Raw genomic sequence first — 14,942 nt, forward strand, 5'->3', positions numbered from 1 at the left:
CTCTCTCTCTCCTCTCTCTCTCTCTCTCTCTTCCTCCCTCCCTCTCCCTCCCTCCCTCTCTCCCTCTCTCTCTCTCTCTCTCCTCTCCCCCCCTCTCTCTCTCTCCCCCCCCTCTCCCCCCCTCTCTCTCTACCTTTTCTTTCTTTCTTTGATCTCTTAGTCTCGGCACTTCTTGATAAAGTATGTTCAGCTGAGGGTCCAGTTGGAGACAGCAATGGAGTCGTTAGAGACTTGCCAGGTATACTCTTAATACGACTGAGGAAAGTCTGAGAGAGAGAGAGAGAGGGGGGGGAGAGAGAGAAGAAAAGGGAGAGATGATGAATGATGTCAGAAGTAGCATAGAACAACCATACACACACACACACACAAACGTACACTCAATTAATCAAGAAGTATAACTATTCACAAGTAATTAAAAAGACATACTCAACTCAAAACAGTTTAAACACAAACACAAACTGAGAAAAAACTAACTTTCTTTTTTCCGCCAGATCCAACAACACCGTTGACTCCACCCCCTTCTTTCCTCGCTGACGGACTGGATTTACCATCTAGTGAGACTGGGAGTGGCCGACCTTCCATCTCAGCATATAGACACTCCTTGACAATCTCGGACTTTTTGAATCTGGTATAACTGTCCATTCTCATTAAACGATATATCTAGAAGAGAGAGAGAGACAGAGATAGAGAGAAAGGGAGAGAGAGAGACAGAAACAAAGAGACAGAGACAGAGAGAGAGAGACAGAGAGAAGAGGAAGGGAACAAGAAGTATAGTAATTCTCTATCGTTAATCCAAGCAAACAGGATAAATAAATAAATAACAATATTCAATAGAAGGCAATGAAGCCCTGCCAGGTACAGAGCCAGTATAGTAGTGCGTGTTAACATTCCAAGAATCGACTGAAACCAACCAATTCCAGTCCTTATGTAGAACTAAACAAATTAGGACACTATACAGTGAAGCACCAGCAGTACGTGTGTGTGTGTGTGCGTGTGTGTGTAAGTTAAATCATAATGTAAGTGAATGATATTGAAAGGACTCTAACTTAGTATTGACTGTAAAGTGAAGAATTAGCTGTGGGTTGATTGTGTAGAGAGGATAACTCAAAACAAACACAACAGTCATTAGTTCACATACACTGTACCAGCTGGTACATGTAGTACTGCAATCATTTTAAAAGTTTCTATTCTCAAAGTTCTTATTACTAGGAGCATCTTAAAAGGTTATTTTGAGCAAGGAATTCAAATCAAGTTAATTACATGTAATTGAAAGTGCCCAAACTTAGACTATTACATGTAACTTAAACTACACATACATGTACATGTACATGTACATGTACATGTACATGTACAAGTATGTGTATTTACATGTACATTGTACATAAGTAGAGAGTGTATTTACATGTACATATATGTGTGTGTGTGTGTGTGTGTGTGTGTGCATGTGCATGACCACTGGAGTCACAAGCCGATAATGGTTGGACGAATATATGTGTGACAGTAGGTTAAATGGCTTCTTTCTTTTAAAAGATTTCAGTTTATCATCAACACGACAGTAACACTCGATAATTATGTTAAATTACCATCTCACTGTTTGAATCATGCTCTCTATAAATAAGGGGAATTTGTCTTACAACTGAAAACAATCGAAATTTGGGTATTGTGTATGGCAAACAAAAACAACAGTGGGAACATTATAGTAGAAATTGTTCAGACAGCTCTTCCTGCTATAAGGAACTCCCTATTTGGGATATAAAACAATATCATAGGCTTTCCCCACAGGATTTTGGCATAGTGCTGCTCACGCAGCTTCTTGTCAGTGGACTGTTAAGTTGCTAAAAATGTGGGCCAAAGACCCTGTACTATAGTACAGTGTACTTTTGAGAATTTTGGCACTCTTTAAAATGGCCGTAACTTGAAAAATTGAAATCAGAATCAGCTCAAACTTTCTACACAGCATAAGGACATCAATATGTATCAGAAAATGTAATAAAAATTGGAGGTGATTTCGGAGCCATTTTTTGGAAAAAGCATGGGCTATAGCCTTGGGTGCTTTTCAAAAAATGGCTCGTTTTTAAAAATGACCATAACTTGAAAATTTTCCATCGGAATCGACTCAAACTTTCTATATAGCATAAGTACATCAATATGCATCAGAAAATATAATAAAAATTGGGGGTGATTTTGGAGCCATTTTTTGGAAAAAACCATGGGCTATAGCCTTGGGTACTTTTCAGAATTTTGGCACTTTTTTAAAATGGTCGTAACTTCAAAAATTGAAGTCGAAATCAGCTCAAACTTTCTATACAGCATAAGTACATCAATATGTATCAGAAAATGTAATGAAAATTGGGGATGATTTCGGAGCCATTTTTTAGAAAAAACCATGGGCTATAGCCTTGGGTACTTTTCAAAAATTGGCCCATTTACAAATGGCCATTACTCAACAATTTTCGCATGTGAACATAAGTTGCATTGATTCCCTTTTAATATTCATCATTATGTAGATATTTTATGATTTAAAAAGATTAAACTATATTCATTAAATGGTCTCACTTCTTTCTGTGCTTCATTATACATGTGTCTTGTTGGTGTTTCCAGGAGTGGCTCTATTGCCTTGTGTACCCTGTCATCAATATTAATAGCTTGAGGGGCATTAGGAGCCAAATACACTTCATAAATACGTCTAGAGGCTTCTGAAACCTACAGAGAGAGAGGGTGATGATGTTAATCGTGATCATCGTCACACGTAATTAAAAGAAATCTTAAAAATAACAAAAAGACATGAATCTGATTCAAAAAGAGGAGAGAGTCTGATGTGGTTATGATCTAAAGACATGTTGACAAAACAGGAGACATTGACCCAAAATGGGCTCACAGAGACTATCATACCATCTATTCACAGAATCAGTAATTACACTATTAGCACTATTATCTAATACACTGTACATGCATCTGTAGATCATAATATTAATTTAGAGTACAGATATAGCACATAATATTACAGACATTTCACACTAAGTTATAATAGAGCAATTATACACAGCAAGTATTTAATTAAAGTGTCAGTTTATATATAAGACACATGTATATGTACTTATTAATTTGCATTTTTCGCGACACAAAAGGTGTCAAATTTTATTAGAGAGATGTTGCTATATCAACCATTGCAAGAGGTTGTATACACTGTGTCAATAGCACACATGATCAATTAGTTAAATGAGTTTAGCTTACGTTTGATTCTGGGGTCACTTTAAACTGTTTGACGTCTATCCAAAAATGAATGTTCTCCTCGCTGTGTTCTCTCTCCAGAAATTGCTATGAGAGAGAGAGAGAGAGAGAGAGAAAGAGAGAGAGAGAGAGAGAGAGAGAGAGAGAGAGAGAGAGAGAGAGAGAGAGAGAGAGAGAGAGAGAGAGAGAGAGAGAGAAAAGTAATAGAATAAGAGAAAGAATTAAAAATTAAAATACCAATAATTCCAAGCATCCATAAATGAAGTACATTGTATATACACATGTGCGATTGTTCGTAGGGCATCACTCACACACAAGACAACAATTGATTTACATTTAAAACAAACAGAAATCACACGGACACACAACAACAAATTAGAACCACACTGTCAATAATAATACTAACAAAGACTAGTACAATAATCACATCAGTGAAATGTGCAAACCAACTAATAACCTGTTGGTCAAACATCTTACATACACCTAACGCAAGATTGTGAAGCATAATTCGACACAAAGGATACTTGCTAGGAGGTACGTGTCAACAAAATTAAAAATGAATTTTCGCATCACGTGGAGGGTAAATAAAGGTTCAATGTCAACATGTAAACATTTGATATGTGAACTGACTTGGCATTAGTTCCTTGCTGACATGTGAAAATAACACACTCCCTTTCCCTCCCTTTCATACAAATGATGTACATTTCTCCTCTCTCTCTCCCTCTCCCTCTCTCTCTCTCTCTCTCTCTCTCTCTCCCCCCCTCTCTCTCTCTCTCTCTCTCTTTCTCTCTCCCTCTCTCTCTCTCCCACTCAATCAGTATATAATTGGTTGCTATTAATAATTACGTGAACAACAGTACATGAGTACATGTATCAACACTTCCATCATATTCTATCACAATGCTATATTTAGAAAACACACAACGATGACAACAAATGAGGTAATGGTTCCTAATGACAATAAATACATACAAGGCACTCCTGTCACCATGACAAAACCTCCACCAACCAAATGAAATGTAAACTATGTCACTGGCCATGTGTCAATGTACATGTACATACGCTGTACTATGTAGCTCTGTATGCATAGAGTGTAGTAAATGACATTCCTAATTGTGTGAGTGTTAAAAACACGTCAGTGAAGTCATCATTTTCCCAATATACTGACATTATGTGGTGACAATGTATACATGTACGTACATGTACATATATGTATATGTAGTTAACTAAATCCCATGGTTATTAACTCATATCCACTTTCGCTCTTTGACATACCATTAAACAAAGCCAAGGGCTCATTACCTCATGCATACAATACATGTACATGTACTTGTATTGTCAGTTAATCTCTCATCCATGTACAGTATAGTAATGAATAGGCAGACAGTATGATAAGCAACAACACAGACAACACCAAAAACAGCATATCTTACGAACGACAAGAGTTATAAATTTGCAATTAAAATAAACAAATAAGTTTCTCGGCATTTGGTTCATGAAAAACTAGACGTACATGTGGATTCGCGGTATGCAAGTCAGGCTCAGTCTCTAGTAAATTGGCTATTAGTGGAATTTAATCATTTAATGATAAAGCTATGGCCCAGTTTGGCTGAAGCTATGGGCATAATCTTGTGACAAGAATTCAAACAATGCAGACAGCACGGCTCCATAACGATCTGCTCCCTTATCCCTCTCCTACTCCCTCCTCTTCTCCCCCTAGCACATGTGTCATAATTCAAATCTCTGAAATACATGTACACGTACATTCATTGCCTAAACATTTTCTCCTATTACAACTACATGTACATATATATATACATCTCACTGCCTCCTCTCTCTCTCTCTCTCTACATCACGTCACATGACAGTCATGTGATACTATTAATAGATCATGTGATACTATAAATAGATCATGTGATATATAATGTACCTCAAAACACTTTAGTCCTAGAGGATCTTCAAGCAGTTTGTCGAATGACCCACACCAGCCAGCCACCTGCCCTACTACAATGTCGTCCTCAGCAAGCGTTGTTATGGTAACGATACTATCAACACTGGAGCTTAGGAGAGAGTTCTTTTTAGGAAGACCAAGAGGATGATAGGGGGAGAGACCTGGGGGGGAGGGAGGGAGAGAGAGGGAGAGAGAGGGAGAGAGAGGGAGAGGGAGAGGGAGAAAGAGAAAGAGAAAGAGAAAGAGGGAGAGAGAGGGAGAGGGAGAAAGAGAAAGAGGGAGAGAGAGAGAAAGAGGGAGAGAGAGAGAGAGAGAGAGGGAGAGACAGAAAGATGGTAAACAAGGTAAAGTAAATTTATAAAACAATTAGACTGATTCAATAAGCAAATCAAGGACTACAGTATACAACAACGCCATAACTAAAAAAGGTAGCAAATTCACAAAACACGTCAGATACAAGAATTAAACATAATAATTAACACAAATAAGAGAGAGAGAGACAGAGACAGAGAGACAGAGACAGAGAGTGAGAGAAGAGGACATTCTAATTAAAATTAACACCAAATCAATCATCCAGGCAGTACAGGTCAGAGTATATCCTTTGAAGATATAACTCAATAGCAGTATCTTAAACTAACTTCCTCAAACACACACACACACACACGCACGCACACACAATGAGTCACATATTCATACATGTACTGTATATACATGTACACATATGTTACAGCTGTTTTCAGGAATTGATAGGAGACCAGTTTGTCAACTAGCGCATAACTTGATGATTATCCATCGACAGATGGTAAAGAAATACTCTCCTGCTTAAATCATTATTAAAATTTTATTCCATATATGGTAAATAAACAGAGATTCTGAATAACAAGCACATGCATCCGACAATACAAACTATTTATTTATTTATTTATTTATTTATTTATTTGTACCAATGAGCAATTTGAATTAATGTACACAAACGCATATAAACACTCACTTATTGATTCACAAATAATAAATATAACAATAATGATTAATGACTATATTATTGATACGCAAATCAATAAAAGCTAAAATTGAATTTTGATTTCAAATCAATCAAAACATATCAATAAAAACTCGCACACACACACAATATGGCGTATTACATTATTGCAATATGTAACTGAACATGTATACACACACACACACAAACACACAATATGGTGTATCAATATGCAACTGAACATGTGTGCATGTACATGTGCACATAGTTGCGATACTTGGCATATCTAGCAGAGGGATTTGTACCAATGCATTATTAATTACACATTTGTTGCATACATATCCTCTTTCCCAGAATAATAATTACAAACTACATACCTGGAAGATCGGTTAAGGAATTTGCTGAGCCCTAGAAACAGAAGAAAGAGAGAGGGAGAGAGGGGGGGGGAAGAAAGGCAGGAAATAACAAGAAGAAAAAGGAGAGAAACGTAATTAAAATTCCCCAAAAAATTAGAGTGTAGTAACAGAGTTTACTACTGTAGTTCATTTCACAAACATATCATAGTAAAATGAAATATAACCCATTACAGACAAACAAACTAGAAGGGAAGATTACAGAGCAGGAAAAAGGAAGAGAGAGGGAGAGAGAGAAAGTAAGAAAGGGAGAGAGAGAGAGAAAGTAAGAAAGGGAGAGAGAGAGAGAGAGAGAGAATAGGTAAGTATCGATGTACATGTATAAAAAGCAGAAAGTGAGGAGGACCAAAACAGCCTAACAAAGCTAGACACAATGACTGTGAATGGATTACTGACACTATCAACATTCTTCACTCATTCAGCAGCCACTAAATCACCAACAACAGAAAACAAACAAGAACATACCAGCTCACAAGGAATTCATAAACATATGTCATCTACATGGACCCAATTGGTATTTTGTGGGCCCATCAAAAAATCACGTCACACTTATAATCATTTACTAATCAAAGAGATCAAGTTCAAGCAACATCTGCTCGCAACAATTTAGCTCAAACTTATTGTAGCTTAAGCAGCCTCGCCAAGCTAAATATGGTCAAGTAATAGTGCAATTATGAAGATGAAGTGTGGGCCAGCGAATGACCATTAATGACAGTTGATGATATCTTTCCTTTTCATTTGTGCTACATGCATTACAATGTATTTTAAACGACATTTATGGACACAGAAACTGCTTATGGAATATCTCACCAGAAGAAGCAAATTGCTATCTTATGCATGTACATGTACATATTTAATGTACTGCTAAGACATAGAGTCTCAGAATTACTATCTCTATTTCAATCTTCCTTTTGGCTGAAGCTTAATAACACACACACACACACACAGTCCGTTTCAATGCCAGTTATCACACACACACACACACACACACACACACACACTTCATTTCATGTTGCATACAAGATAGAAAGAAGGAGAAATAGAGATAGTTTATAGAAGTTTTGCGAGATATTGTCAACATAAATTGTCCGAAATTGTCCATCGATGTTGTTTGATTATATATATATTTTTTTCAAATCAATATTTAAAAAAGCAAATGTATGAGTATACAATGTATGTATAGAATGATAAGTAAAACATTTATAATAATAATAAAAATAATAATAATAATATGATACAGAATATAGAAAATATATAATTAGAAGCGTGAAGTTTATTTTTCAATAATACACAATCAAAACACAAAACAGATGAATGAAGAAGCTTGTTGACTTGCTTGATGACAATATGCAGACGAATTTATGTTGACATAATATCTCACAATACACAAGAGATAGAGAGGGGGAGAGGGAGAAAGCACAAAAGAAAAAAAGCACACACAAAATACTTATAATACAACAAAGTGACGCAACCTTATAGTCTGTGGAGTATGTTTTTCAATTTTAAGCTCACCTGTCGCTTTAAACCACTCCCTCCTGAACTACCTGCGCTAACTCTACCAGTGATCCCTGGGCGGGCAGAGGAGGGGAGAGCGTGAGGGTGGCGGTGTGAGTGCCTTCTCGGTAAAGGTCTAACAGGTAGAGACTCTTGGGGGGTTGGAGAGCCGGAGCCGTGTTTCGGAGACGAGGAGCCAGAATGAGACCTGTGTCCATCAGAAGAGACACTCGATAGGCTACAGTCCGATATACGCTTAGCTTTATCACTGGGGGCGTGAGTTCTTAGAAGCATCGTAGGGAGGGTGCGGTTACGAGGAAGAGAGGAGGGGGAGTGGGTAGAGGATGTGACACTTCCATCGCTTCCCATCCTAACATGTATCGGCTCGTGGACATGTCCTGCACTGCTGGTGTGAGCTAGGGATCTCTGCTCGTACGGGTTGATCGGGATTGAAATACTCCTCTGTTTACCGTGAGCACCTGGTATTATACTAGGTAACATCTTTTGGTCCTTTTTATTCGTTCGTAAGTCAATGACGCCACTCTTCTTGCGCTTAGGCATGGGAGAGGTGGTGACCATTGGGCTACCGATGGAGTCGTTGCTCCCAGGGGCTAGTTGGAACATGTTGACACCACGTACGACCCCGTACTCAATGCTGTCGCTCAATCCGTCTATACTCTTCCTGTGGCTCACAGCTGATATGACCTCGTTCTGGAATATCGTCTGTATGATTTCTGTTATCTCGACGCACGTTTTCAAAGGAGTCGGTTGTCCAATACGAACCTCTCGGAGGGACTTAGACTTGTCGATGCAGTACTTTGATAGCTTGCTGTCCGAAAGGAGCTTAAAGACATGGCACATGTCAGCCCTCGAGTTTGTCTCTGGGTCGAGCGTGACTATACCAAAGTGCTGCTCATCATTACTGCATAGTCCGCAGTAATAGAGTCCATCCCTCTTATACTTAGCAAATATATTCCCACTGGTGTTTGTAATCTTCATGTAGCTCTGGGATACTTCTAGATGGACTTTAACGAATTCATCTGACTTCCTCTTCCCAAGTAACTGCCTTGCGCACTCTTGGATGCACTGTGAGCTGACTCCTCTCTGGATAAAAGTCGAGGGTATCTTAACCGGCCCACAGTATAGGAGCATGCACCACATCTTAGTCATGATGTAGCCTGAGGAGCTAGGAGGAGGAGGAGGAACAAACTCAACGTAGGCTGGATCATTCTGTGTCATTGCTTTCTTGTGAACAAGGGGAGAGGGTCCATTGTTCCTAGGACTGCTGCTGTACTGGTATCCATCCCTTCCTCCTAGAGATGAAAGGAGAGTACTGTTGTTGAGGGCTTTGTGGTGTAGGCCGGACCCACCAAACCTACGGTCGTCGTGCTGAGAGACAAGTATTGGAGTGCTTGAGTAGAAGCTCTTCTGTGGGCTAGAAGACATGAAGGAGGTAGACTGTAGTCCTGGGGCTTCGTCAGCCTCGCAGACCGAGAGCCAAATGGCCGTATCTGTGTTGCAACGGATCAGCAAGGTAACTTCTTTGTGGGATAAACGAGTCACGTCCTTCCCGGCCACGTTTAGAACGATCTCGCCTTTTCTGAGGCCGGCCCTGTCTGCTGGTCCACCTGGAGAGAAAGAGAAAGATTAAAGCGATCAATCAGGTACATATTGTTAATTTGCAGATTTTAAAAATTGTTATTTTCAAGTCAACACAAGTGCCTAGTCACTAATCTTATTAATACAATATGATTATGGCTTTGGGTCAATAATCACAAAGAACACTTAAACAAATTAGCTCTCCCTTCGCAAGCAGCCCAGTCAAGACACATCACATAGACAAATCTAATTTATAAGATAAAGTTTGCATAATGTAAGTATTATGTAAACTTGATACTGAAGTATACATATGTACATTGTCTACAATAAACATGTATACATACATGTATACAACTGGGAAAAGAGTTTACTAGAAGTAACAGATGTCATGGTCACTGTGGTACTGTACATAGCATGTACAGTATGTACTGAGAAACAGAATGAAACAGTGACACATAAAAGCATAATAACAAATGTGTGTGTATGTACACGTTATGATCCTTTGATAAAATGCATGATAAACAAGAGATAAACTGAGCTAAGTGTATCTGTACAAGATTATTAGAAACTGTAGCTAGGGGAGAAAGGGGAGGATGGGGGAGTGTGGGGGTTGAAATATTTGCCTCAGCACCAGGTGGTGAGAGATGATATGGATAATTAGAGTACTAGGGACAAAATGAAAGAATTAAATAATAATTGGATAATTGGTATTAACCATAAACGAAGAGGACTGTCACAACAAGTCACATTCCACCCTGATACTGACCCACAGCCCTGTACAATGATGTATGGTATAGCAAAGGACGATATTAATAACAGCCCTGACCACACTAAAGAGATTCCGTGAAGTGCAACAGCTCTGAAGTATGGTGGTTGTTTATGGAACATTTAGAAGATTATTAATAACAAATTGCTTTATGTAGGATCATAATGCCTTCATGCTAATCAAGTATACAAGTACATGTACATGCATGCATAGGTATGGTAACCCCCTCATTTCAAATTGTTACAATACAGAGTAACATCATGTTGGCTGTCAGCCAAAAAGCCAAAAAGTACACAAGAACACATATGAGTTCACTCCTCTTCCCATCTCTCTCTCTTATCCCCAGGTAGTCACAGTGTAAGAAGTAACAGGAATTATAGTGACAAACAATTCTTGTATATTATATTTTATAGCATTAGTCTCCATTAGCTAATTAATACATAGACAACACAATGTATTATTGATCCAAAACCAGTCTCCATGCACATCGAAATTAACTCTATCTTACCAGGAATGACGGTCCCAACACGAGGAGGTTTATCTTGAACAAGAGTAAACCCAAAGCTGGCTAGCTGTCCATCTCTCCCCTCCTCCCTGACCAGTTCTACAGAGCGAGAGGCGTCCTCTAGATAGTCTAATCCAGGGACCTCATTCTCAATCCCTCTGTCATTAGACTCCTCCTCTGGGAAATAAAGTCCGTTCTCCATGAAAATAGACATTTTACAAGCTACAAGAGAGAAGAGAGGATCATATATTTGTTTACATGTGTACATAGGCCCTAGTGTATTTACATACAGTTGTTTTTATTGCGAGGGCAAAAATGACAGACTGTTTACAAAAATGATAAGACTGCTGGGAAGTATGGCTGGAGGAGGTTGTGAACATGCGTGTTACACCAAACCACAAGAGGAGGCTGTCTAAATTATCAATCCTCCTCTCTATCTCAATCCCCCACACTACAAGGACTAGATCATCTAAGACTAAACAACCACAGCCCTCTTAACAGAATCACTAAAGCATGACTCCCTCTCTTTTCATCTCCTCCATACAGTAGGGAAAATAAACGGAGAGGGGGAAGTAGCCTCTGGCTGAGATTCATAGCTACACTGTACGAGGTACGGCTAGTCGCCCCGCCACACTCTTTTATTTTACCATCATGCACTATTCAATCCTGTCTCACCTTACGGTCAACTTCCAGGCGCTAACTCCTGTAATCCTACACTTATTCCTTTTTGGTTGTAGTCTATCGAAAAAAGCGAGTCCTGATTTCTCTCTCTGCTCGTATTACTTTGCTCCTTTTCCTCTCTCTTCCCCAACTCTCATGCTTTTATAATGGGCTGGAGTACAATTTGTCTGCCGTATATGTCTTAATTATACGTAGTAAATAAAAAAATTTGAACTTGACGTTTCAATTTAAAAAATTTGAAATTCAAAAATTTTGCTATGGTTGTATCTATGATTAGATCATGGTTCCAATACATATAGAGCTCTTTGTAATTATATCACATTGCTTCATTGCATCACTAGGTTGATCATGAAAGATTACTGACATTAATTGAGTTTTCATTGCATCACAAGTTCCTTCATTTAATAACGACTGCATTGTAATGCTTAAAAAGTAAATCAAGTCAGCAATAAATTCCCCCAATTTAATAATTAACAAACAAATCCGATTTATTTATTATTTTATTATTATTATTATTATTATTTATCTTATTATTATTATTTATTTTATTATTATTATTTATTTTATTATTAATAATAAAAATATCAAACGTTTGATGATGCCAGTCCGTTGCTAGTAGGCGGAGCATCACACCTCAACCAATCCATCCCGTCCTCAATAGGGGCGTGGCCAGACGGTAATAGAACATGACAAAGGAAAGACCTTAGAGAGAGAGAGGGAGAGAGAGAGAAATTAAGAAGAAGTATACATTATAATTTTTTCCCTCAGGATCCCACTTAGATCAACCCCACACACATGTGTGTACTAACTAGCAAACATCATCAATAAAACAGTCAATTATAAAATTATTTAAAAATGCAATAATAATAATAATAAATACACGATTCACTGTAAACACACACACACAGTCTGTGACCACACGCAATAGCAGTTACAGCAATTATAACATACACATAATAATACATACCTACATGTTTACCTTTAAAATATCCCATGTCGTAGTTACATGCATGTACATGTACATGCATGTACATGTACAATTGTACATGTACATGCACCTGTAAATAATTGAATGTGTGTGTGTTGCAATTATGTACGCGTGAGAGAAAATAACGAAGAATTTAAATAATGCATTGGTATAGCCAAGACTTGTGTGAGAGGGAGATTCTTGAGTGTGAGAGTGGATTATTTGAAAGAGGGACAATATTTACTGTCAATAATCAGTGAGGGGTGACATACCAACCGTGGACCTATGCAAACACACTGTGACATTAAATTAAAGTATATAAAAACAGCTGCACAACATACATGCACAATTTAAGAGTAAAATATCTCTTGGGGAAAAAACCAAGAGATGAATAAAAGGCATCCCATGGGATATAATTATCAGAAAAATCTTTAAAATTAATAAGCGCATTTTAAAATTGGGCCCAGGTACATGTACATGTATTGGCTGATTTGCAGGTATCTTGACTTGTTGATCTTTTACAAAAGTGTAGGGCTGACTTGTAAAATGTAAACAAGCCACACAGACCATTTTATTGTGATATGCTAAACAATTATTATCACAATTGCCTGTGGCATATTGAATTTCTACCAATAGTACACATGTAAATTGATACAGGAAAAATGAACAAGATATAGATGTATTATAACTATTAATAACTAGCCAGTACATGTACCTAATACATATACCGAGGGTTTCCTACAAAGCATATTAAGTGAGCTAAGCAGCACACTTTATTTGACCAAAGGTGAGCCTGTACAGGGACTTTACTGATTTTTGAGTCACTTTTAAAAATCGTAAAAAAATCTAATTTTATTCAGAATCAGCTCAAACTTGCTACACAACATAAGTACATGTATATGTATCAGAAAAGAATTATTAAAATGAAGAGTTTTCTACTTTTGATTTTTGACAAAAATTTGACCAAAATCCCTGTACTATTGTACAGAAATGTACATGTTACATGACATGACATGAACCTGTAGTACACATGAACACATACCTGTACAGCATATACATCTGTTTTGCTTATAGTACTACACAAGTATATTTACAACAACATCCAGCCTAAAACTTTGCAAATAAATGCCTCATGGTTATAATGCTTACGGCTCCATTTGTCATCCATTTGTCAATCAATTACCAAATCCTCATTCCTACAATTCTGGATCCATGGGTAGGGTAGTTGGATTATACTTGGATACTTTTATTACAAAACTGAGCAGACAAACTGACAAACAAAGATGTACATGGATACTACTCAATCCTATGAATGGAGTATCATTAATGTAGCATGGCAAAATGACATTCAGATTCATAGCTCATTAGTATAAGAACATTACTCCATCGTAACGTGTGCACGTAATTTTGAATGAACACTCAATCCATTTCATATGATACCACACACAAACACACAAACATCCTGATAGTAGAGAGAGAGAGAGAGGAGAGAGAGAGGAGAGGGTCAAGTGGGAGACCCAAATTAATTTACAATTTGTACAATTGTTCTCGAGGTCAGAGGAGAGTATGGTAGAGTCAAATCGCCGCAAGCTAAAATACTTTACACGCCTTTATCACTTAGACCCCACAAAAGACAATTATAGTACAATGTATTATAGTCCTTGAACCTTAAAATTGATAATGGATACATCTAATGTAGAAGAGCATGCCAAATATGGAGTATATATATATATATATGTGTGTGTGTATTTACCTTCTAGTGTTTAATCCAAGAAATAAATACCAGTTCTTTTTAAAACCGTGATTATACGGATTGACAAACTTCTGATGGGTGGGGGGAAAGAAAGGAGAGAAGAGATTATGAGAAAACTTTTAAAATGAATCCAAACCTTTCCGGCACGTTTGCATTCACTGGCATCCCTTTTATTTGTGTAAAACTCAATTGCCGTCTCTCCTCTACCAATAAGATACATGTTCCAGCCACCAAGCAGGAGAAGAGCTATGGCAACACCAAAACAAATGAAGAACACTACTATGACAAGAAAGCTCTCCTGCCCTCTGTGATCCAACGGGTAATCTCTGGCCCTTTCAATACCAGCTGCCTATTTTAAAAGAGAGGAAAAGAGAGAGGGGGAGGGAGAGGGAAAGGGAGAGAGAGAGAGGGAGAGAGAGAGAGAGGGAGAAAGTGAAAGACAAAGGAAAAAAGAAATAAAAGAGAAAGAGGAGAAGTAATGAATCAAAACTGAAACAAGTTAGGACTATAACTTGTGCCTAATGCATCCAAAAATGAACACGTTGACAAAACAATCGCATCACTAACATACTATCATTAATCATAAATTAGATACACTTACCA

At 37.8% G+C, this 14,942-nt stretch overlaps 2 protein-coding genes across 2 annotated transcripts in view; both read right to left on the bottom strand.

Annotated features, from left to right (window-relative positions):
- The window catches only part of LOC100632990 (regulator of G-protein signaling loco-like), a 13,228-nt gene extending 1,476 nt beyond the window's left edge, over positions 1-11,752 (bottom strand). Inside the window, exons 1-9 of the mRNA XM_020002887.1 lie at positions 11,614-11,752; positions 10,942-11,160; positions 8,087-9,696; positions 6,539-6,569; positions 5,162-5,343; positions 3,235-3,318; positions 2,557-2,703; positions 475-660; positions 134-266 (exon numbers count right to left, since the gene is read on the bottom strand). Coding sequence (XP_019858446.1) covers positions 134-266; positions 475-660; positions 2,557-2,703; positions 3,235-3,318; positions 5,162-5,343; positions 6,539-6,569; positions 8,087-9,696; positions 10,942-11,152 — 2,584 coding nt within the window. The 5' untranslated portion in view covers positions 11,153-11,160; positions 11,614-11,752. The remainder of the gene's footprint in view (positions 1-133; positions 267-474; positions 661-2,556; positions 2,704-3,234; positions 3,319-5,161; positions 5,344-6,538; positions 6,570-8,086; positions 9,697-10,941; positions 11,161-11,613) is intronic.
- Positions 11,753-12,138: 386 nt separating this feature from the next.
- LOC109587205 (probable palmitoyltransferase ZDHHC16) overlaps positions 12,139-14,942 on the bottom strand; it is a 9,644-nt gene continuing 6,840 nt past the window's right edge. The window contains exons 11-13 of the mRNA XM_020003443.1: positions 14,476-14,688; positions 14,340-14,410; positions 12,139-12,321 (exon numbers count right to left, since the gene is read on the bottom strand). Coding sequence (XP_019859002.1) covers positions 12,204-12,321; positions 14,340-14,410; positions 14,476-14,688 — 402 coding nt within the window. The 3' untranslated portion in view covers positions 12,139-12,203. The remainder of the gene's footprint in view (positions 12,322-14,339; positions 14,411-14,475; positions 14,689-14,942) is intronic.

Source organism: Amphimedon queenslandica, unplaced genomic scaffold (genome assembly GCF_000090795.2).
Source record: "Amphimedon queenslandica unplaced genomic scaffold, v1.1 AMPQUscaffold_13513, whole genome shotgun sequence".
In the NCBI taxonomy this organism is placed as follows: Eukaryota; Metazoa; Porifera; class Demospongiae; order Haplosclerida; family Niphatidae; genus Amphimedon; species Amphimedon queenslandica.